The sequence below is a fragment of the Fusarium graminearum genome, chromosome 4, assembly GCF_000240135.3.
Source record: "Fusarium graminearum PH-1 chromosome 4, whole genome shotgun sequence".
In the NCBI taxonomy this organism is placed as follows: domain Eukaryota; kingdom Fungi; phylum Ascomycota; class Sordariomycetes; order Hypocreales; family Nectriaceae; genus Fusarium; species Fusarium graminearum.
Window position 1 is genome coordinate 1,792,240 of NC_026477.1, and position 22,035 is coordinate 1,814,274.

A 22,035-nucleotide genomic window follows, 5' to 3' on the forward strand; every position below is an offset into this window, starting at 1 on the left:
GGACAGGCGTAATGGATGATCCATGAAAGTGTAAAACTTAGCTATATAAAAAATCAATATGGAAGAGATGGGAAGATACATAACATTTAACTGAAAAACATCTTGGGACCCTCGGGGAAAATCATGTCAGCTTTGAAATGATTAAAATCGTGCCAAACGTGAAGACATGTCAATTCACGTTATTCATTTACCACGGCATATTAAACTATTAATCTCAACTGAAATGTTTTGACGGTATGCAAAATTACAAGATAAAAACGCTTCCTATTCTCCCCAATGTCTCGGTGTAAGCCCATCTAACTTAATGGTACAACTAATCCCAACTGAAGGGCAGTCTTTTTTCCCCCAGTGTGTATTAGCAAAAACATATTCTCAAATCCCAATTGTGTCTCTGTTTACTCTTCATCGTCAGCTGCGTCTGCCATGCTGGTATCCGCCGCAGGGCGAGGCTCATCATCCTCATCGCCAGACGCGGTCTTGGCTTGAGTGGGCGCCTCCTCGTCGTCGTTATCCTCCTCATCACTGACAACGCGTCCACGGCGAGCTCGCTTGTTCTGTTGGCGTGGAGCGATCTCCTCCTCATCGTCGTCGTCGCCCCCTTGCTCAGCTCCGCCATCGACATCCATTTTGTCATCCTCGACAACCTTTTCATCGATCTCAGAGAGAGGAGTTTCTTCTCTATCGATGTTCCTCTCGGCACGTTCGAGTTCGTCATCATCGTTGTTGTTTTCTTCGTCGCTATCGACGACAATTTCGGCTGACTTGAACTTGGCCGACTCCTTCTTCGTGAGACGACGGCGCTTTTTGGTCCGCTCCTCCTCCTCCTCAGATTCGTCGTCCTGGTGCTCGCTCTTCTTCTTTTTCTTCCCTCCTCCGGATCGTTTGGGTTTGGGCTCTCCTGAAGCCCGCGGGGCCGTCTTGCGCTTGCGCTTCACCTTGTCCCCGGTCTCACTATCGGTCGTCATCTCGGCTTCCATGCGGGCTTGCTCTTCCTCAGCTCGCTGAGCAGCCAAAGCTCGATCCTTTTTGGCAATCTCATCACGCTCTTTCTTGATCTTCTCTTGTCGCTCTCGTTCTAGTTCCACGATCTTTTGGCGCTCCTCCTCACGGCGTCGAACCTCTGCCTCTCTGAGCTCCTTGGCTGCCTGTATCTTTTCCTTGTTCTTCTCCTCCCACTCTTTCTGCTTGCCAATGGCGCGCTGAAGTTGGTTACGTAGGGTGTTACGTGCCATGTTGGCACGCTGCTCCACGTCATTCTTGGGATAAGGAGTCTGGGGGTGAGCTGCAATCTCATCCAAAGATGTGATAGCAGATTCGAGGCCTTCTGCAGCTTTCTCAAGCTGTTCTGTTGATCGCTTGTTCTCTGGCAATCCTTGAACCAATGTGACAAGCTGAATTTGAACAAAGGCAACGTTGAACTTGTAGTGCACCTGCTCGGGAGCAACCCCAAGAGCCTAGTAGTCTGCATTAGTATAATGTAATGTTGGGAGCGGGAGAACATACCTTTTGAGCACACTCAAGTGCCTTATTATATGAGTCGACATCACGCTCGGCTCGGCCACGGTTCAACCATGTTCTACCCAAGCAAGCAAGAATTGTCGGGTCATCTTTCTTGCCGTCTTTGGAGAGTGCAATTTCGTAGTGCTCAATAGCCTTCGAGTATTGGCGGAGCTCGGCGAAGATATGTCCCAGGTTGACATAAAGGTGAGAGTCCCTCAAAGTCTCCCGAACCTTGTTGAAGATACCCAACGCCGACTTGTGGTCCTTTTTGTCTTCCACAAGAGCAATGGCAATACCTTGGGCGGCGTAAGCGTTCTTTGGGTCAAGTGAAAGGGCCTTTTCAAAGAACTCGACGGCCTTGGCGTATATTGCGCTTCGCTTTTGCTTATCAGAATCGGATTCGCGACGCATCTCTCGCGCTTGCATGAGATACAAGTTACCCATACCAACCAAAGCATGCCTGTCATGCTTGTCATAGTTTTGCAATGTATGTTTGTAGTGGCGGAACTCAGCGTCCTCGTTAAGGTTGGCGGGGCGCTTCCTCGAGTGAACCTTGCCCAAATACCAGCCGTACAGGGCGCGGACTTCGAGGTCGGTGTTGTTCTCCTGGTACAGTTTGGCAACGGCATCAGGCCCCTCCTTGTTGGGGTTCTTCCTGAGCTTTATGTAGGCAAGCCTGGCACGAGCATCTGTGTAGTCATCGTGTCGGGCCAAGAGTCCCTCGTACACCTCAGTAGCCTTGTCTGTCAAGCCTCTGGACTCGTAGCTTCGTGCTAGGTTGAAGCTGATTGTTGATACCAAGGCATCCGTATCCATATCAGGGTCCTTCTCGCCAATCTTTATGCAAGCGCCTAGTGCAGCCTCAAACATGTCGCTGGCAAGCTCATGCTTTTCAGCTTGTGAGTGGAAGCAGCCTATGTTGTTTAGCAACTGGGGCGGCAAAGACTTTCGGAGTGCAGCCTTAATCTCAGCCGCATCTGTGACATCCTCTGGTTGTTCTGAGTCAGGGACCTGGTCCAGCTCCAGTTGCTCTACTTGCTGTAGGCATTGAAGAGCCTTGTCGGGCTGATCTGTCTCATAGAGACGTGCTAGGTTGAGGAGCACCGACGCGTCTGGGGACAGTGCCCTCTTGGGATCTTTCCAGGCATTTCGAACGCTTTCGAGTAGTGTAATGGCTTTCTTGAGCTCAGCGGACTTGTCCTCTTTGCTATCGCTGACCTGGTTCGCAAAGACTTCCTCAGCGTACAGCGTACCTAGGAGAATCATGGCCTCGTGGTTCTTGGATTGCTGAATCATCTTTTCAAGGCGAAGTTTGGCTTCTCCAAGGTCATTCTTCATGACGGACAGCTGAGCAACACCAAACTTGGCAGGAAGATAACCGGTCTCGGTTCCACCTCGAGCTTCATCAGCACGTCGGTAGTAGTCGGCTGCCCGTTCGATGTCCCCAGTGTAGTGCTCCTTCCTTGCAAGCAGATACCAACCATCACTGGCAATAGCATTGACGTCTGTGTACTGGATAGCCTTGTGCGCCAATTTGTCGACATTGTCCCAAGCCTTTCGAGACAGAAAGTACCCAGAAAAGGTAGAGCAGGTTAGTGGAACATCTTTATCCAACTTGAAGGACTTTTGTGCGTATTCCGTCATTGCTTTCTTGTAAAGCTTCAGGAAATTGTCGCTGTTTACTGGCACATGACCACTGGCATCCAAGTAGTATAGACCGAGCAAGATGTTGGCAACCTTGGAGTTGGGGTTGATCTCGAGGCATCTCTCCCAGGCCATCTTGGCATCGTCTTTAAAGCCGAGCTGCCAGAAACAGCAACCAATACCGATTCGAGGGTCCGGGTCGACCAAGTCAGGCATTTTCTGCAGGACGTCTTGGTAGATTGTTAACGACTCGGGATATTTGTGCATCGAGAACAAAGCCCGAGCTTTGCCCATGAGCGCCAGCATGTTTTTGCCTTGAGACACACGCAGAGCATCATCGAATGACTTGACAGCCGTCTTCAGAAGTTCGTGCTTCTCAGATCCAATACCTCCCGCGGTCTTGGATGGTGCTTGTAGGGAAGCGCGCAGAAGCAGGAGGACGCCGCGAGCGAGAAAGATGGGCGGGAATGATGGGTTCAATCGGGCAGCGTCGTTAAGAGATGATGTCGCGAGTTGAAGATAATATTCTTTAGTCTTGGCCTCGGAGACGGGTGTGCCCTCAGGGGCAACACGCGGCGCCTCTCTACTCTTCCACAAATACATCCAGCATAAACAACAGACCATGCTGACTCTATCACGCGGGTTGGCGCTGTTTTTCTGGATCTCGTTGCCGCCTCGCTGGAGCATCTCGATGGCATGGTCGACCTTGTGTTGTTTAGCATAAGCTAAGGCGACGGTCATCCAGTAGGTCTTTGCGGCGTTTTCGTTCTCCAAGAGGGTACAAAGATCGGCAGGTTCGTCGACGAGGTCCTCAAGGTTGATTTCGACAGCTTCATCGGCCTCGCCGCTGGGAATAGGAATGTCGATGGCGGAGGGGATGTCGCTGAATCGAGTGCTGACGGGCGCCGACTGGGCGTCGCCATTGACACCATTAGTGGTGCTGTTTTGTGAAGAAGACATGGTCGTGAGGATGTGTGCGTGTATATGCGGAAAAGATGTGGTGTTCGTTCGGAAGCGAAAAGTTGGGTCGAGAAACGCGTCGCTCGTAGCTAGCAATGCGCCTCGATTAAAAGGAGGATCAGCTCATCGAGTGGTTCAAAGACCAAGCAGCATAATCAATCGCAAAATCTAAGCTTGCTTGGAGGAGATTCAGGGGTGTATTGGCGAAAAGGATGAGGATGGTAATGATGGCGCAGATTAGTAGTTTTGGCGTGTTAGTTTTGTTGTATCGCAGGATGAATGAGAATCTGAGGAGCTGCTTCTCAAGGTTCAGGCGGTAGGTACGTACATTTGTTGGTGGGGCATCCGCCACTACCATGCATACCTATAGATAGATACATACAGCCAACCAGAAAAGAAAGAAATGCACGTGATCATACCTACTTCACGCAGCACGAGGCACTTCAACTTCATAGCTTCAACACAACAAAAAGAAAATGGCACCACCTGCATCGCCGCACCTCCTCCGCCACCAGGACTCCCTGGAGGGGATGCTGGATTTTTCGCCGCTGCCTCTTCCAGATGGTGACCACGTAAATGCTGAGCGCCGGTTTTACCAAATCATCGACCACTTTGGAAGCGAAGACCATGGTCGTGGGCCAGGTCAAGACACCTATGACCGCATCAAACTCGTCAGCTTAACGTACAAGTACTCGACGAATAAAATATGCAAAGGCAGAATTCTGGTTGCCTTCTTTACGCTTGCAGGACTGCCAATAACATCGGGTGAAGCTGAAGACATCAACTTTGATGATCCCACCCATAGAGACAAGCTCCGAACTTCCCTCGACAACTTTGCCGATCTCCTTTTCAATAACTTTTTTCTGCCACTGAAAGCATCAATCGGAAAAACACCTCAGCCTACACCAGCATGTTATACAGCCATTATGCAGACGCAACCAGATCATACCTTCACAGGGACAACAGACAGAATTTCCAATCTGAGAGGGACCTGTCTAATACGAGATCGCTATCGTTGTGTCATATCGAATAAATTTGACGAGATAGAGGCCATAAAACGCTTCGAGTCGGAAGGACATGGTCAAGGTGTGGCATGCGATCAAGATGGCCAGCCTCTGAAAGGACAGCCGTTTGAACAACTCGAGGTAGCGCACATCTTGCCTCACTCGTTGACACAAGTTGACTCTGACGGAAAACTGGTGAGACATTCTAGCACCCTTTTTAATCACAACCGTCACTAATATATCCCAGAACGACTCCAAACAAATAGCGCTAAAGATACTGAATATGTTCGACCACAGAGCTGCCCATCTGATCGACGGTGTTAAGATTGACCGTCCTCGGAATGCTCTAACGCTCACGCGCGGACTGCATACACACTTTGGCAGTTTTAAGATCTTTTTTCAGCCTGATAGTACAGTTCTACATCAGTACCACATTGGAACATTTCTCCCCCCAGCGGTATTAAATGATTTTCCCATTACTCGGACGCTCACTGAAAATAGCAACATTGACCTACCATCACCGCAACTACTGACAATCCACTGTGCTATCGCCCACATCCTGCACCTCTCTGGGGCAGGTGATTATATCGACAGACTTCTAAGGGATGCTGATGAGTATGGGATTCGGCATGATGGAAGTACTGAGCTATATTGTCTAATAGGACTTCGTCTTAATAACTGGGTGGGTAGACAAGTTGATCGCGATATGGCAATGGTGTAATGATAGGGTTAGCTTCCTAAGCATTATGTTACAGAAATAAGCCTCCTTGGTATGAGACGGGCCTTTATGTATGTACCCCTATGCAGACCTGACTTGTAGATAGAATGAGTATCGCGTTCCGCTGCGGCGAGAAAGCGATCAGCATGCACTTGGCAGGTAGTGTTTGCCCGCTCTACATTCTCTGTATTCTCTGCAATTTCTGCCTGCTGCCTATGCTCTCTCTCTCTCATCCAACTACGAAATAAACTTCTTTCTTTTCCCTCCTGCATCTGCCTTTCTTCTCTTCAACACACACTAAGGATCGATCCTAGGAAATCGAACTCCTACGTTGTTGGCTATTGAAAGTAATATCTTGCATAATTTGTCCTCTTATTCTCGATACTTAGAGAGCTGATACTCTAACCTTTCACACTTATCGCCTTGGAATCTGATTTTCCCCCTCGTCATCACATGGAGGCCCTCTAATTTCTATGCGCGGCGCAATCATCGCTCTTTTCCTCTTTACTTCTCTCTCTTCAGCACAAACAAGCCGTTATCCTGACCTCTTTCCACTCGAGTCTCGAACAGTTACTTCTGTGCCCCTTTCCCTCCAATTCTTGATCCTACCGAAGTATTATTGTATAATCTTCAGCAGTTCAGCGCGAAGCAGCAGTTGCTATCATTCCGGCCATGACTCCTATCTTGGCGAACGTCGGCTCTTGGGCTAGCTTGTCAACTATTCATGCGCGCAGCAAGAGATGTTATTCCTGGAACTGTTTGATCCCTTCAGAACAAGCCGGTGTTATCACCAGCGTTGTCGTAACGGCTATGATCCTACTTTTTGTCTATATGTGCTATCTAGGCAGAATCACCATGGCCCATCAGGAGGCGGCCACCAGACGCCAAAGTCGGCACCGAGAGCGGAGAATAACTCACGCACAGCTGCATCCGGCGTCCTTGGTCCAGCTCCCTATAGTGCCCCATTATCCAAGTGAGAATGTGGTTTACGCATGCACACCGTTTATCTATCACCCGGGGGGACAAATCGACAATTTGCAGAGTCAGGCTACTCGGATTATGATTCCCCAGCATCCTATCCCTGCTGTTACGCCCCTTGATCCAACAACTTATGCTAGCTTCCCAGCGACATATGTTAACTCACCCGGGAGTCATCCCCAGCCAAACCGAAGAACCAATTCGATTTTGAGCTCAGCCCCCTCAGAGCGCTCGTCAAGAGAGAATTATGAATGGTGGCAGCGTATGCGTCGAGTTTTCGGGATCCCTTTGGGGCGAGCCTCGACGATTAACAGCGATTCCATGCCGGGTACTCCTATCATCCCAGCATCTGGGCGACAAGTTTTCCAGCGAGAAGTAAGACACGGTCGAATGGGGCCTGAACGAACAACCCTTACTCAACATCGGAACTCTGGCTCCGACCGCACTCTCAATTCGAGTTACTCAGGTCACAATGCTCGAAACCGAGACGCTGGGCATCGTGAGACCACAAATGTGCAATCACCCCCATCAGCCGTTGCGACGGTACACAGTGACGACTATGATATTGTCTGATGCAAAGTTGCCAAGCATCGCAAGCACCTTAGGCATTGCAGAGCTCATCGATAAGATTCAGAATCCGGCGAGACCGAGTTTTTCCCAAGGATCAATCGATGCTGGTGATCGATAGACGACAGCGCTCCGAATTGACAGACGAGAGACAATGCCATGCCTTTCACGCCTCAGTCTATTATCAGAATTGTTCATGTCGGGTTTTTATTTTACAGAGAGCGCGGAATTTGGAAGTGGTTTTACCGCTTCGTTTCACCAAAGAGTTATTGTCAGAGAACATCAACTTGGAGAAGAGTATCCAAGAACCCTGACTGGAAAAGCAGGCGAGCGGAGTTTGATTTTTATTGCAGCAGTTTTCTTTTGTAAGGGGTCCTGAATTCTAGGACGCATATTTATGCTTGGTCAGGGTATGGTTTTGAGAGCAAGACCTTTTGAGTCTTCGCTCATGTTCATGTAAAAGGGTTGACGGTGGATTTTGTGGATGTTATGGATGTCTCTTGACTAGGTATGGTTGGCTTTATTGCACGTTAAGATAAGCAATGCTTGGAAATGGTGTTTGTACTAGATGTACAGATTTCCTTGCTGTGTAAGTTTAGGAGAGAAATAAACAAGTTTTGCGTTATCTATCCCTTGAGAACACAGGAACACAAACATGTGATAAAGGTGAACACAGCCATGATAAATCCAATAGGTCATTACTAACCTAGTTATTAATTCCCAAATAGAACGGAGTTTGGTTCCATGTTAGCCAGTATCATTCAAGTCTACATACTAAAGACCAAGTTATTAGTTAAAAACAATAATAACCAGCGCTAATCTTAGCAAAGTTCCGGTCTTGGAGTTGGTTCCACAACAGGCAAAGTACAAGTTCGAAGTTTTGGTGGCTACCCTGGCTCAAGGCCCTTGTTGCTTTGCTTTGCTTTGCTTGAGTGCCTAAACTCTACACTTGGACACTCAACTCAGCCCAGCCCCAGTCAACGTCATCCTATCCTATCCCTCCCATTCTACATACTAACTTTCCTACCTACTTTACCTTACTTCACTTGATTGCCGACACCGCCGACCTGACCACGACATACTTTTCCCTTTGGCAAACTGCTTAAACAGGAAACCAAGGAATGCGACTCGACTGGACCCCATTCGCATCAATTCGTTCATCCTCGTATCACTCCATTAGACCCATGCTTGCCCCTCCCCCGCTAGCAACGACCTGCATTTGAAGCTCTCGTCCGCCAACAGCCCGGAGCTCTTCCCAGGTTCCAGCTTAACCGCGCGAAATAGACTCTGCAAAGAAGTCGGTCTGCAGCGACCATCGCGATTCTCTCTAATACCCTTCAACATGTGGAACGACGAGGATAACAACCCGTACGGAACCAGCTTCGATAGACGGGATTCGCAATCATCGTCCATCAACCCGACCTCTCCGTCCACTCGGGAATGTACGTTCTACTCAACCACCGCCATGCCTTGAATTTAATTATCGTTGGCGACACGGATCCGGCCTTGAATGCTAACAATGTATCTCCAGATCAGCGCTTCGAACCCCCTCAAACGCCAACCTCCGACAGCGACAATGAACACAACCATGGCGTAATTCATGACGACAGCGATGATGACGATGAGGATTTGACACAAGATGCTGGCCCAAAGCGCAAGCCTGGCGGCTACGATAGTCGCATCGAGCAGATTCTCTATGAGAACCCCAAACTGTCCATTCTCATCACGGATGCTGGCAAGAGCATAGAGAGTGGCGGCAGGTACATTGTGTACACTATCAAAACTGGAGTATGCCTATTTTGATCTGGTCTTCCTGGGAATCTCACTAACTATGTAACAGGATCTTGAGGTACGCCGCCGATACTCAGAGTTCGCTTCTTTGCGCGATGCTCTTACTCGTCTTCACCCTACTCTCATTGTTCCTCCCATCCCTGAGAAACACACCATGGCCGATTATGCTGCCAACCCAACGAATGCGAAGCAAGATCAACAAATCATTGATTTGCGCAAGCGCATGTTGGCAGTGTTTTTGAACCGTTGTCGCCGGATGGAAGAGATTCGAACAGATGGGGTCTGGTGGCGATTCTTTGACCCGAATGCCAGCTGGGTAAGTTCTTCGTCTCAATGCGCGGCTATCGTTATGGGTTACTAACAGCAGATTAGAGCGAGGTCCTCCACTCTCATCCCGTGGCTTCTATTCCGAAATCGATTTTGAAGGCGCCTCCACTGAACCCTGCGAACCCAACTCCTGCGCACAACTACTTACCCATTCCGGCTGCGTCGGCAAAGTTGAAGACGGTGGCCGGTACCAACCACGACAACAGCTCAGGCCATATCCAAGCAGGACCCCATGCCTTTGGTCGATTTCCACCTGAAGGGCATAATCTCGGCGAACAGGAACTCGACCCTTACTTCATATCTTACGAATCTTCGATTAAGGACCTTGAGCAACTTCTGACTGGACCCATGGAAAAGGTGAACCGACGAACCCTCAGCCATCTTTCATCATTGGCAGCCGATCTTTGTGAGTTGGGCTCCGTTTACAATGCCTTTGCGGTTTCGGAGCAGGCACCATCACTCGGACCTGCTATTGAGCGCATAGGCCAGGCGGCTGATCTGTCATACATTGCGACCGAGGAACTGTCGGGCTCTCTGGGCGCAAGCTTTGCCGAACCGATGCGCGAGCATGCGCAATTTGCAGGTGTTGTCAGGAGCGTGCTAAAGTACCGCGTGCTTAAGCGTGTACAGCAAGATCTCACAACTGAAGAGCTAAGCAAGAAGCGAGCACTCCTTGACCAACTAGAGCAAAGCGAAGCCGAAGCTCGAAGGATCGAAAACTACCTATCCAGCAGTCAACAAATTTCACCGCCGCCAAAGCGATCGACAAGCCTTAGGGAGCCGCCCTCTCACCAGCGACGGGATGGTAGTCAGGAGGACACTGAGTCCATTGATTCTGATTTCCCAGGGACACATGGTGACTTCTCATCTCATACCCCTTCAGCCAGTCAAGGATTGCCCGAAAGAAGTACCAGTGTGCCCTCTCATAAGAAGATGCCCAGTGGGAACTCGATAACGAACAAGATCTTTGGGCCCATTCGCCATGCCGTGCAAGGAGTTGTTGACGTTGATCCGGAGAGAACTCGCCGTGATTTGATCGGAAAGACGAGAGAGAGCATCGGTCAGCTGGAGCAAGCCCAGGTTGTCTCGGAAAAGGATGTCAAAGAGGCCAGCGCTAGTGTGCTGAAGGACATGAAACGTTTCCAAAAGGATAAGGAGGATGACTTGCGACGATACATGGTGAGTTGCCGCGCGTAACATTGACTGAACATCTGAATGCTGACACTCAGTAGCTTGCGTATGCGCAAAGTCAAATCGAATGGGCGAAAAAGAGCAAGCAGCAATGGGAAGAGGCTCGAGCAGAGGTAGAGAAGATTGATGAGTCCTAAAGCATGCTTTTGTCTTTTTGATTTACCGTCGGTTTGGAGCTTGAAGCAGTAGAGGGCAAGATCAGTGCGGGGAGCAATGTTCCCATTATAATTCATACAGTTGACTGCATACCAAGTCTTTGCGGCTGCTGGGTTCCCTTTGATTAAAAAAGACCTCTGTCGTCTTGATTGTGATATATCGAACTCTTGGAGTCGAGAACGGCATTCTTGGTTTGTACACTTATATCATTCTTCACGACCCATAGGCCGGGGATGGTACTCACTGAGAAGATCTGGTATACAATTGGGCTTAGGACAGAGTAGCATTCATCAGTCATACTTCATAGAATATGGTTGAAAAATTATGTTTGAAATGAGACGCTGGGGATAACTAACTTTGAACTTGTTCTTCCTCACATGGGTCTCGTCACCGAAAGCCGATAATCTGTCGTTCCTTGTTGGCCTTTTATTGACGAATGACGATGAGAATGCCCAGAACCGGAGCCTGATATCAATTCGTCATTATTTCCATTTAGATTTTCCATGGCAGCAACAAGAGCCAATCTTTCAGCTTCACTCGATATTGTGAGTGGTAAGGCTAACTTGGCATGTCCGAAACAGGCAAAACCCACCAGATCAGCATGATAGAATGTGCACATAACAACTTATGACTCTTATCAAGCTGACCATATACTGTGTGACTCATTAATATATTGCATATGAATTCATGGAACATGAATGTGACCTGATGAGAAACCCCGATGTTTTGTAAACTCAAAGCACAGGCAAAGTCTCTACTAATGTGACGTGCAGCGGCCTTATCGATAACGCTACTTACAAAGGCACTTCCCTGTCGCGGCAACACCTTTCATCCACCTCATGCACAAAGGTTCCAGAACTATTCGCTATGGCGCAACAGGATGGGCCTATCACCTCCATCGCGGAGCCAGGTGTCAAGGCTCACGGTCAGCTTTTGCACGAGATGCGAAGGGAGGTCGCAACCCTTCTCGGGAGATCACATACGGGGTTTCCTGGCGCTCAGCCTGTGAGCTTCGCCCGGCAGCATCTTGACGAGCTCGCGCAGCACGAGTAGGAATAGCCACTGACACTCGACGATCTGAACTAACATTGGATTGCAGCTACTATGTCGTCGAGAAGTCAGACGGTATCAGATACCTTCTTTATTCGACAACCGACGAGACCAACAACGAGGCGCACTACCTGATCGATCGCAAGAACGACTTTTGGTTCATCACAAACAGGAGCCTTCACTTTCCCCTTGAAACATCCCCGGAAGCCTTTCACACAAACACGCTTATTGATGGCGAACTGGTTTGGGACACCGGCTCGGACGGGAAGCGCGTCCCCATGTTCCTTGTCTTCGACTGCCTAGTGCTAGACGGTGCATTGCTTATGGAGCGAACACTCGACAAGCGCCTCGCATACTTCGACCAGCGATTCTACCGCCCTTATAAGAAGCTGTACCAGGAGTACCCGCAGGAACTGGAATTCCAGCCCTTTTACGTCGAAATGAAGAAGCCCCAGTTCGCCTACGCCATCGACATGATGTTCAGAGATATTCTACCCAAGCTGAAACACGGCAACGACGGACTTATTTTCACCTGTCGCACCACGCCCTACAAACATGGCACCGACACTCACATCTTGAAGTGGAAGCCCCCGGAGGAGAACACCATTGACTGCCGTCTGCGTCTGACCTTCCAGCAGGTTGACCCTACAGAGTCGGAGCGTCGAGAGGGCATCACGGAGCCATTCATCGACTATGACAGTATCCCAAAAGCTGAACTCTACGTGTATAGAGGGGATAGCGGCCCGGATAAATATGAGTTCTTCAATGATGTACATATCAATGAGGAGGAGTGGGAGACACTCAAATCTCTTAACGACCCATTGGACTGGCGCATCGTCGAATGTAATATCGACGAACAGGGAAGATGGCGTATTGTTCGTTTCCGTGACGACAAGAACGAGGCAAACCATACCACCACCACCAAAAGTGTGCTTCAGAGTATTGAGGACCGGGTCTCGGAGAAGGACCTGTATAGAGCAGCAGGTGATATCAAGAACGCGTGGAAGGCTCGGGCCAGCAGGGGCCCCAAGTAGAACAGTTGTTCCACAGACATGGCGTCTGGAAGAATGTTGGTTCTGTATCGATCAGGCGAGGCGTTAGAAAAGGCATCAGGACTAGTATATGTATGTTTCAGTGCTGCCGTACTCAGCATTTAGAAGAGCTCCATCCATTATTTGTTACTATTACGATCACTATCCCGAAATCATATTGACTACTAACCCACACATCACAAAGCCAAATCACAAAATACTCCAACCGATAAAACAATGCGTGCGTTGCCGGAGTAAAATAATCATGTTATGCTATTAAACTTTTATTATCTATACCTAGCACCCAACGTCACCTTATGCATTACCTAGGTATGCAGCATAGCGCAAGCCAAAAGCAGATTTACAGACCCCTCGCTTTGCTTTCCAGTTCCCGTGCCAAGTCCGTTGCCAGTTCCGACCGATGAAACTCCAAGACGCCAGAGCAATGGCTTCGTGTTCATACAAGTGAATCTGAACCCTTCGTCCACTTCGCAGGGTTCCCCAAAGTTGTTGCCTTGCGCGGTAGCTCGCTGGCAGAAATTAAAGGAAAAACATGATGACAGCAACAAGCATGACAGTGCAGCTGAGGTTAGTGGTTCCGCTGGTGCCACCCCAGCCTCGAGGCTCAGGCTTCTTGGTGCCGCCAGAGATGATGACGGGAGTGGGAGTGGGCATGTGAGGCACAATGGGGTTGTTGCTGGTGCTATCAGGCAACATAGTGTCGTTAGCGGTTGGGTAGGGAGGCTGAGGAGGGTAAGGCGACGGGGGAACGAAAACTGTCGTGGTAGAGGTGGAAGCATCACCCTCGGTTTCGTAGATCGTTGCGGTGACTGTGCTTTCAGGAGGAACACCAACGATGTTTGTAGGTTTCGAGTAAGGAAGTGTCAGAACGAAAGTGGTACATGATGTGACAGTGCTTTTTGGGGGTAGCTCAGGGGGGACAATAGTGGGGGTGAGATTCGAGACGGTGATGGTCGTGAAGACGCTATCGGTGACCGAGGTGTCGGTTTCGAACTTTGTGGCAGTCTCTGGGTTTCCAGTGACAACAGCGTCTGGAAGACCGCTGGTAACTGAGGTGTCAACCTTGGTGGCAGTAACGGTCTCTGGGTTGCCAGTGACAGTAACATCCGGAAGATTGCTAGTGGCCGAGGTGTCGATTTCGGATTTTGTGACAGTTTCCGGGTTTCCAGTGACAACAGCGTCTGGAAGACCACTAGTGACTGATGTGTCGACGTCGGTCTCTGTGACAGTCTCCGGGTTACCGGTGATGATGGCATCAGGAAGTCCACTAGTGATCGAAGTGTCAATTTCGGTCTCTGTAACCGTTTGGGGCTCTTCGGTGACAACGACAGGGGTTCCAAGGAGAGCAGCGGAGGTGGCTGCAGGACTTTTGTCGGGGGTGACAACAAAGGTCACAGTCTTTGTCATGGTAACAACATGATCCTCGCAGTACTCGGTAGTTTCTTCAAAGGTGGTGGTTGAGACGGAAACAGGGACCTCATCAGGTACAGTAACGTACGTAGTGCCAGTGACAGTCTCGAACACAGTCTCGATCTCAAGAGTGGGAGTATGTCTGACCTCATAGATGGTAGACAGTGCAGTCTTGGTCCTGTGTAAATAGTCAGCCTCTGATCCTCAGAATGTTTAGGTGCCGGGTGCATACGAGATCGGGTACGAAGCATCAGCAGTTTGGTCACGGCGTGCGATGAAACGTTCATCGTGAGCGCTGGCGACTTGGATTGCGAGTACAGGCTCATGAGAGGCTCCATCCAAAACTTCATTGGAAGAATCATTACGAGCGGCTATTCACTGTCAGTCGATTCATGCCGTTGTGATATGGAGACATGAAACCTACCGAAGTGGGCGCCAAGGACACCCATGCCGAACATGGCGACGAAAAGACAGATGAGAAGAAAAATGCCGACGAAGATCTTCTTCAGCGGGCAAGACTTCTTGGCTTTAATCTTGCTCTGCTTGGGGACGCGAGGACTTGCCTCTCCCTTCTCGGCATCGCTTGCGTTTGCCACTAGACAGTCAGCGGTAATAGACGGCAGAAGGAAAAGGACGGTGACGTACTTGAACCGGTTGATAGAGTTAAATGTCGGATAATTAAAGTTACTATTATGACAGTTAGTGTGAGGTTTGCGTCGGGCAGATGATCGCACGACTGCAGTTCACTGAGAACGTGCCGCCGAAACGACGTAGATAAGAAGATGAAGAGCGGAAGGCGCCCGGCAGAAGTTCAAGAAAAATAGTAACATACCGATCGAGGACATAGAATAACGAATCTGTTGATATGAGAAAACAAAGAATGTCAGACGTTATGGTAACGAAGTTTGGTGGAGGAGTGAAGCAAAGAAGGGGGACGGAGGTGGGAAAGAGGGGAATATAAGCAACTGGTGACTCGAAGAAATAAAACAAAAATGGCAGGAGTAGATCTCAGGCCAGCAGCCAGAAAGAAAGAGCCTGTGATTCAGTGATTCACCACATTCAGGCAGCGAGGGCTGCCTAGGCAGGGAAAGACCACACGCATTTCGGCTTCTCTGTCGGCTGGTCTGCAGCTGGCAGGCAGTTGCAGACTTGACACTCCCAGATTTACCCTCCCTCGGTTCAAAAACATGCCTGCCGAACACCACAAACATAGAGTCTGATAGATTCTTGCGACTGGAGAAAAGAAATTGGATCAGGGGATAACTCTCAGTGTCTACTTACAACGGAGTTGGTGATACTTTTCTTTTATACCCTCAGTGCTGTCCTTATCAAACGAGAGTTGGTCGAAACAAGGAAGAGAGTGAGTAGAAAGAGCGAGCCGATTTCAAAGAGAAGAGGTAAAGAATGCAGTAAGTAAGTAAGAGGAAAAAGGGAAAGGATTGTTCTTCCCCTGGGAGGACCAGTCAACTTGTACTCAGGAGCTTGCCATCCAAAGCACTGCAGCAAAGATGCAACACCGTACCTCCCTAATCTGCTCCCATTAACGGGATGCCCCTTTACCAGGAGTGAGCAACTTGAATTAATCCGTTTCTTCCTTTCTACAGCATATCGAGAAAATGATTCGACGCATGACAGACGACACGGCCAAACTTGTGTTACGGAGATGTAGCCTCAGATGCTCCTGGCCGAAATCGCTAGGGGACTTTCTTGCGCGGAAACACGAAAGGGGGATCCTGTGACAATGTCGCCTCGCGGTGAAATGAAGCAAACATGATCGCGGTCGTACACCAACGGCTATGATGGGACGACTCAAGTATTACAATGTTTCCACGACACATACATGCTGTGTGTGTGCCTGCTTCTGCAGCTACCGTTTTGAGAACGAACCGAGTCAAAGTACCATTGAAATGAGTTTACGGACGAACCGACCGATGAGAGGCCAGTGACAGAAATAAAAGACTCGAGGATTGTCCTGATCTAATACCTTGATCCTCCAATCCATCGTCGCATGTGTGATTCAGCATCATTCTTTACGATTCAAGCTCTAGAACACTGGTCAAGAAACGGAAGGCAATCCACATTACTTAGAAATTCAAGGCAACTATTGCATTTCCAAGTTGTTTGCACATCAAGGGATTGGTTTGAGGTGGCCCGATGCTTCCCTAAATGAAGTGAACTACAAAACTTGTTTGCTGTTGGACTTTGCAGTAAATTCTCGGCTTCAGTCGACAATAAGCCGTCTTTCACAGCTCAGAGCAAAGTAGTCAAGTAAGTTTGCACAGTAATTGGCAAAAGATTAAGCGCATCAACTTGTAGATTCGATCTCTCAAGTAGGTACCTAAATCAAGCGTGCTTAAGAAATATGCTGAGTAAACATAAGAGCGTCAACAAGTCAATCGCTGAATTGTCCTGTCCGCCCGTACTTATTTATGGAAACATTCATGTTGACCCAAGAATGACGTGTACTATTATTGAAAACAGCTTGGAACAAGACTCGGCTTTGGTGAGTTTATGCAGCTAGCCACGAGGATGGATGAGCTCAATAACAGCATACCGGAGGATCTTTTCCTATTGGTAAACGGGAGCTTCCTCGGTCTAGCTCAACTTGGGTTAGGCATGCAAGAACTAAGCTACAGTTAGATTTAATGTATGTGCGTTTTAGACTGCAAGCTCTCTGCTCTCCTAGGTTCCTAAAGTGGAGTGGAGAGCCGGCCCAAACTGTAAGGTCGCGTCGCGCACACGGCCACGGCCACGGAACACGCCTCCGCTTATCGAGCTTCTCCCTCTCCCACTTTCACCAACTTTCATCTTGAACAGCGGGACCGAGACAGGGACTCTACTGTTTCTACGACACGCAATCTTATCGCATTCATACCTTTCCAGTATCGTCGCTTGACGGAGCCGGGGCGATTGTTGTCACCACCCAGCATTTACTGCATCCTCCAAGCGCATTCAATACTGTGTTAGTGCTGTTGCGCACCACGAACTCTCGTATTCCAACACGACTCGAAACCCTGTGTCGACACGTAATCCTGCAATCCCTTCCCCAGGACCTATTTCTCGCTTGAATTTCCGCCATAATTGAACGTCGGAATTTGCATAGCGCATCATGGCGCGACGTCGCGCACGTAACGAGAAGCCCGCTGAGGTAGTGGAGGAAGAAGAGGTTGTGGAACAGGACGAGGAGGAAGAACCAGAACAACAAGAGCAGCCCGAGGACCGCAATCAACCATCGGAAAATGAAGAGGAAGGCGAGCAACGCAGCCTGGCGTTCGACGAGGAGCTTTCCTGGAGACCCGCCAAACCAATTCCTACTGGCACCTTGATAAAGCGACTCGACAAATTGTCCAAGGAGCTATCAGAGCTTGACCAGGGCGCTACCGATCTCGACTCTCTCGCAACTGTTGCCAAGCAGTTAGGGCATCGCAACTTGCTCCAGCACAAGGACCGTGGAGTCAAGGCATACACAGCATGCTGTCTAGTCGACATTCTGCGTCTCTGCGTCCCTGATGCACCCTTTTCTGATGATCAACTCAAAGTGCGTTTGGCATGGCTCTTTTTTTGCGTTTGTATAAATGCTAACATGCACTAGATGATGTTTACTCTGTTCATTAAAGATATCCTACCCGCTCTTCATAACCCCACGAACCCATATGACAGCCAGCACAAATACGTTCTTACATCTCTAACAGAAGTCAAGAGTATCCTGCTTCTTCATGAGATATCTGGGGCCGATGAACTCCTTGTGCGACTATTCAACAACACGTTTGACGGCGTAGAGACATCTGGCTCTAAGGCAGCCACTGAGGAGCAGGTCGCTAAAGATGTCGAGCTTCATCTGACAGAGATGTTGATGCAATTGATTGACGAATCCGGCGGCGTATCACCACAGGTTGTCGACGCCATCATCAGCCAGTTCTTGAGGGCCGCTCCTCCGGGGGGCAGTCGCAACAAGGGACAGAATGGAAACCAGTCCACACTTCTTCTCAAGGCTGAGCCTCCAGCCTACGTTATGGCAAAGAATATTTGTAACGGTTGTTCTGACAAGATGGCACGTTACGTGAGCCAGTACTTCAGCGACGTCATCTTCAATGCATCAGGGTTTGCAACCAAAGCCAATGGTCATCGACAAACCGATGATTCTGACGATGAAGACGCCACTGCAGGCCCGTCTGACGCAGACCTAAAGAGTCTCCGCCAAGCCCATTTGCTCATTCGCGAGTTGTGGCGAGCTGCGCCTGCGGTTCTTCTCAACGTGATTCCGCAGGTCGAGGCCGAACTTTCTGCCGATAATGTCCATCTGCGCCAGATTGCTACAGAGACGATCGGTGACATGATTTCAGGCATTGGTGCAGCAGGACCTCCACCTCGCCCTTCTCTCGACCCGCTGGCATATCCTCCGTTAAAATTGCTAGATGAGGTCCCTGCTCCGGCTGTCGAAAATGTCTTGACAAAGCCTTATTCGCCACAGTCTTTTGCCCAAACACACCACGCTGCCTACCGCAACTTTGTTGGAAGGAGAAACGACAAAACAGGCATCATCCGTACCGCTTGGGTCACAGCTGCCGGTTACATATTAGCTACGTCTGCGGGAGGTATTGGACTGAGCCGTGAGGAAGATAACGAGCTCATCAAGGCTCTCGGCGACAAACTGAACGATAGCGAAGAGAAGGTCCGACTGGCTGCAGTACAAGCCATTGAGCTGTTCGATTTCCGCGATATCGTTCTAAAACTAGGAGCGCTTGGCGGTGTCGACAAGCCCGGTTCAATATTCGCCAGCTTGGCAGATCGAAGTCGCGATCGAAAGCCTGCTGTGCGCGTTGATGCCATGGTTCTCTTGGGCAAGCTTTGGGCGGTCGGTGCCGGCGAGATTGCCGATGAGCAAGAAGCTGTTACATCTTGTCTCGGCGGTATACCCTCCATTATCATCAACGCATTTTACGTCAACGATTCGGACCTCAATGTTCTTTTAGACCGTGTCATGTTCGAGTGCCTGGTTCCTTTGAAGTACCCAGCCATCAAAGGTGCCAAGTCAAAGTCCACATCTCAGTCCCAGAGTGCCACCAACCAGGCGGAGCAGGATAAGATTCGTTCAGAGAGGATCCTGTTGATGCTGAAGTCTCTCGATCCTTCAGCCAAAACAGCCTTTTTCAATATGCAGGCTCGTCAGCCACAAGTCGCCAAGGGCGTAGAGATCTTTCTTCAACATTGCGAGGCCTACAACGGCGGCGTCATTGATTCAAACGAGGAGAAAATCAAGGCTGCCTTGGGCAGGAATTTCCAGTGGTTCGGCACATTCTTCCCTGATCCTCTCAAGGTCCGCAGCGATCTGCAGAAGTTTGCGAGGATCAATGATCGCCGCTGGTACCAACTCATCAGGTACTGTATAAATACCGAAACCGAGTATATGAACGTCAGAAGAGCAATTCACGAGCTGGTGACTAAGATCCAGGCAAAACCTGAAGCCGCAGTCTGCCTAGACACGCTGGTTCCTCTCCTATACCGGTCCAGCTCTTTGATGTACAATCGAAGCCACCTTGCTACTATCATGGATTATTCGAAGAATGAAAAGGCAGGGTTCTCGACTGTCGCCCACGAGGTTTTGAATGATATTTCACAACGAAACCCTGACCTTTTCAAGGCTCACTCGGAAAACCTACGAAAGGAGATCATCACTCAAACCCCGTCAGAGAGCCAACCTAATGAACCAGGTGTGGTGGATATTCTAAAGGCTTACTCGTCCTACGCCAAGAGGTACCCCGACGATGTTACTTACGACAAGAAGTTTGTTCAAGTTCTCATGAATTATGCCTTGTATGGGACTCCTGCCCGGGGTGCCAAGTATGCCATCAAAATTTTGCTAGCCAAGAACGACGACAAAAGCAAGGTTACCGCGACTACTCTTCTCCAGAAGGTCATGAAGGACCTGAAGTATGGCTCGCCGCACTTTTTGACGAGGCTGGCCGCAGTCAGCCAACTGGAGCGTATGGCACCAACTGTCACTATCGACTTTGACGAAAAGATCAACGATTTAATGATCAAGCAAATCTTACGCCAAGTTCGGACCGATGAGGAGAAGACTGAGGTTTCATGGGTCGAGGATGATGGCATGAATGAAGAGCTGCAGGCAAAATGCCTCTCGATGAGAACCTTGGTTAACCAAGCACTCGCGAACCAGGATGATGAGGATGCTTTGGTTCGAGTGAAGCTTGTCTTCAAACTGCTGAAAGACTTCGTGGTCGCGGAAGGAGAGTTCTGCAAAGTCAAGGATACGCCGTTGGCCCACAAGAAGCGTCTCAGACTTCTTGCTGGACTCATGATCCTGAAGTTGTGTACTGTCAAAAAGTATGATGACGAGTTTGACCCCGCTAGTTTCAACAAACTCGCGGAGCTCATTCAGGATACTGAGCTTCAAGTCCGTCGATTTTTTATGGAGAAGCTGCAAAGCTACATCACCCAAGGAAGACTACGAGCAAGGTTCTACACGATGCTCTTCTTGGCTGCATTTGAACCGGCTGCAGAGCTCAAGGCCCGCGTAGAAACGTGGCTGAAGTCCCGAGCCCGACTATTTGCTGAGAACAAAACGCGAGTACTGGAGGCCATGATAAGTCGTTTTATTCCTCTCCTGGCCCACCATCCTGACTATAGCTCTGACATTGATGACCTGGCCGATTTTGCCAACTACTTCATATTCTACTTGAACACATGCGCATCGGAGGACAATATCTCGCTGATCTATAAATACGCCGAGCGCGTCAAGCAAACGCGCGACGCACTGAATCCCGAGGCGAGCGAAAGGCTATATGTGCTGGCCGATATTGCAATGGCAGTTACACGCAAGTGGCAAGAGAAGAGGAACTGGGTCTTTCAGGCTTATCCAGGCAAGGTTGGTCTGCCAAACGGCATCGTTCAGACTCTGCCATCCAGCGAGGCAGCACATGAGATTGCGCAGAAGCAATACATGCCGGAAGAATTAGATGAGAAGCTAGATGACCTGCTAAGAGCTCTCGATCGCAAGAAGGTTTGTACTGCGCTTCCCCCATCTTTACAGTCACTGCTAACACTCCGTTGTAGAAGCGAAAGTCAATGGGCGAAAAGCAGGACCCGCCATCAAAGAGAGCGAGAACTCAAATCAAAACGGTGATCAGAGAGAAGCGAGAGCCCAAGACGCCCAAGGCAAAGAAAGTCTCAAAATCTAAAAAGCCCAGGCCAGCCAAGGATTCTCCACCACCTTCAGAGCGTCGTCGTAGTGGCCGAGCTCACAAGGTATCTATCTACACTGAACGAGAAGACGAAGAGGATGAGGAGGAAATGCTAGAGGGTGTTGCTGAGTGGGACTACGGTGAAGACAATGACAGTGAGTCTGGCTCAGGTGGTGAGGAGTCAGAGCTGTCGGATGCCCCTGAGGTTGAGCAAGCCGCCGACAACGTCAACGAATCCGACGATGAAGAGCCCCCAGCGCCGGAAGAAGACGAGCCTGAACAGCCTAAATCCAATGGACGTGGTTCTACGGCTACACCAAAGAACAAAGCTGCCGCCAAGCCAGCTGCCAAAGCCAATGTTGCCACTGAGTCAAAGCGGCCAACAAGGGCAACAAGATCGCGACGGGACAAGAGCGCAGAGGATATGGACGTTGACGCCGAGGAGTAATCAAAGGTGCAAAAAAAGGACAAGGCTCAAAGGTATA

At 49.5% G+C, this 22,035-nt stretch overlaps 7 protein-coding genes across 7 annotated transcripts; 5 read left to right on the plus strand and 2 right to left on the minus strand.

The window, feature by feature from the left end:
* Window positions 1-395: 395 nt before the first annotated feature.
* FGSG_06948 (uncharacterized protein) lies at window positions 396-4,104 on the minus strand (the record flags this gene model as incomplete). The annotated part of the gene is made up of 2 exons (XM_011328319.1): window positions 396-1,454; window positions 1,504-4,104. 2 exons carry the CDS (start codon window positions 4,102-4,104, stop codon window positions 396-398), a joined length of 3,660 nt encoding a protein of 1,219 aa, XP_011326621.1.
* Window positions 4,105-4,580: 476 nt separating this feature from the next.
* Window positions 4,581-5,829, plus strand: FGSG_13024 (uncharacterized protein; the record flags this gene model as incomplete). Its single annotated transcript, XM_011328320.1, has 2 exons — window positions 4,581-5,303; window positions 5,356-5,829. The coding sequence occupies 2 exons, from the start codon at window positions 4,581-4,583 to the stop codon at window positions 5,827-5,829; spliced, it is 1,197 nt and encodes a 398-aa protein (XP_011326622.1).
* Window positions 5,830-6,498: 669 nt separating this feature from the next.
* Window positions 6,499-7,377, plus strand: FGSG_13025 (uncharacterized protein; the record flags this gene model as incomplete). Its single annotated transcript, XM_011328321.1, has 1 exon — window positions 6,499-7,377. The coding sequence occupies one exon, from the start codon at window positions 6,499-6,501 to the stop codon at window positions 7,375-7,377; it is 879 nt and encodes a 292-aa protein (XP_011326623.1).
* Window positions 7,378-8,713: 1,336 nt separating this feature from the next.
* On the plus strand, window positions 8,714-10,817 carry FGSG_06950 (sorting nexin-41; the record flags this gene model as incomplete). Its single annotated transcript, XM_011328322.1, has 5 exons — window positions 8,714-8,813; window positions 8,903-9,159; window positions 9,212-9,478; window positions 9,589-10,668; window positions 10,722-10,817. The coding sequence occupies 5 exons, from the start codon at window positions 8,714-8,716 to the stop codon at window positions 10,815-10,817; spliced, it is 1,800 nt and encodes a 599-aa protein (XP_011326624.1).
* Window positions 10,818-11,666: 849 nt separating this feature from the next.
* On the plus strand, window positions 11,667-12,954 carry FGSG_06951 (mRNA capping enzyme subunit alpha). The gene is made up of 2 exons (XM_011328323.1): window positions 11,667-11,885; window positions 11,936-12,954. Exons 1-2 carry the CDS (start codon window positions 11,704-11,706, stop codon window positions 12,918-12,920), a joined length of 1,167 nt encoding a protein of 388 aa, XP_011326625.1. The 5' UTR covers window positions 11,667-11,703; the 3' UTR covers window positions 12,921-12,954.
* Window positions 12,955-13,165: 211 nt separating this feature from the next.
* FGSG_06952 (uncharacterized protein) lies at window positions 13,166-15,559 on the minus strand (the record flags this gene model as incomplete). Its single annotated transcript, XM_011328324.1, has 5 exons — window positions 13,166-14,526; window positions 14,581-14,719; window positions 14,773-15,035; window positions 15,181-15,205; window positions 15,517-15,559. The coding sequence occupies 5 exons, from the start codon at window positions 15,557-15,559 to the stop codon at window positions 13,458-13,460; spliced, it is 1,539 nt and encodes a 512-aa protein (XP_011326626.1). The 3' UTR covers window positions 13,166-13,457.
* A 193-nt stretch (window positions 15,560-15,752) lies between these two features.
* On the plus strand, window positions 15,753-21,998 carry FGSG_06953 (uncharacterized protein; the record flags this gene model as incomplete). Its single annotated transcript, XM_011328325.1, has 8 exons — window positions 15,753-15,757; window positions 16,557-16,616; window positions 16,830-16,851; window positions 16,985-16,995; window positions 17,035-17,068; window positions 17,452-17,886; window positions 17,941-21,369; window positions 21,423-21,998. 8 exons carry the CDS (start codon window positions 15,753-15,755, stop codon window positions 21,996-21,998), a joined length of 4,572 nt encoding a protein of 1,523 aa, XP_011326627.1.
* Window positions 21,999-22,035: the final 37 nt, after the last annotated feature.

Excerpts from the sequence above, each read along its gene's own strand:
- FGSG_06951 (XM_011328323.1), top strand. The coding sequence starts at position 11,704 with ATGGCGCAACAGGATGGGCCTATCACCTCCATCGCGGAGCCAGGTGTC. Across the intron at positions 11,886-11,935 it reads GACGAGCTCGCGCAGCACGA|CTACTATGTCGTCGAGAAGT; the intron begins GTAGGAATAGCC and ends ATTGGATTGCAG.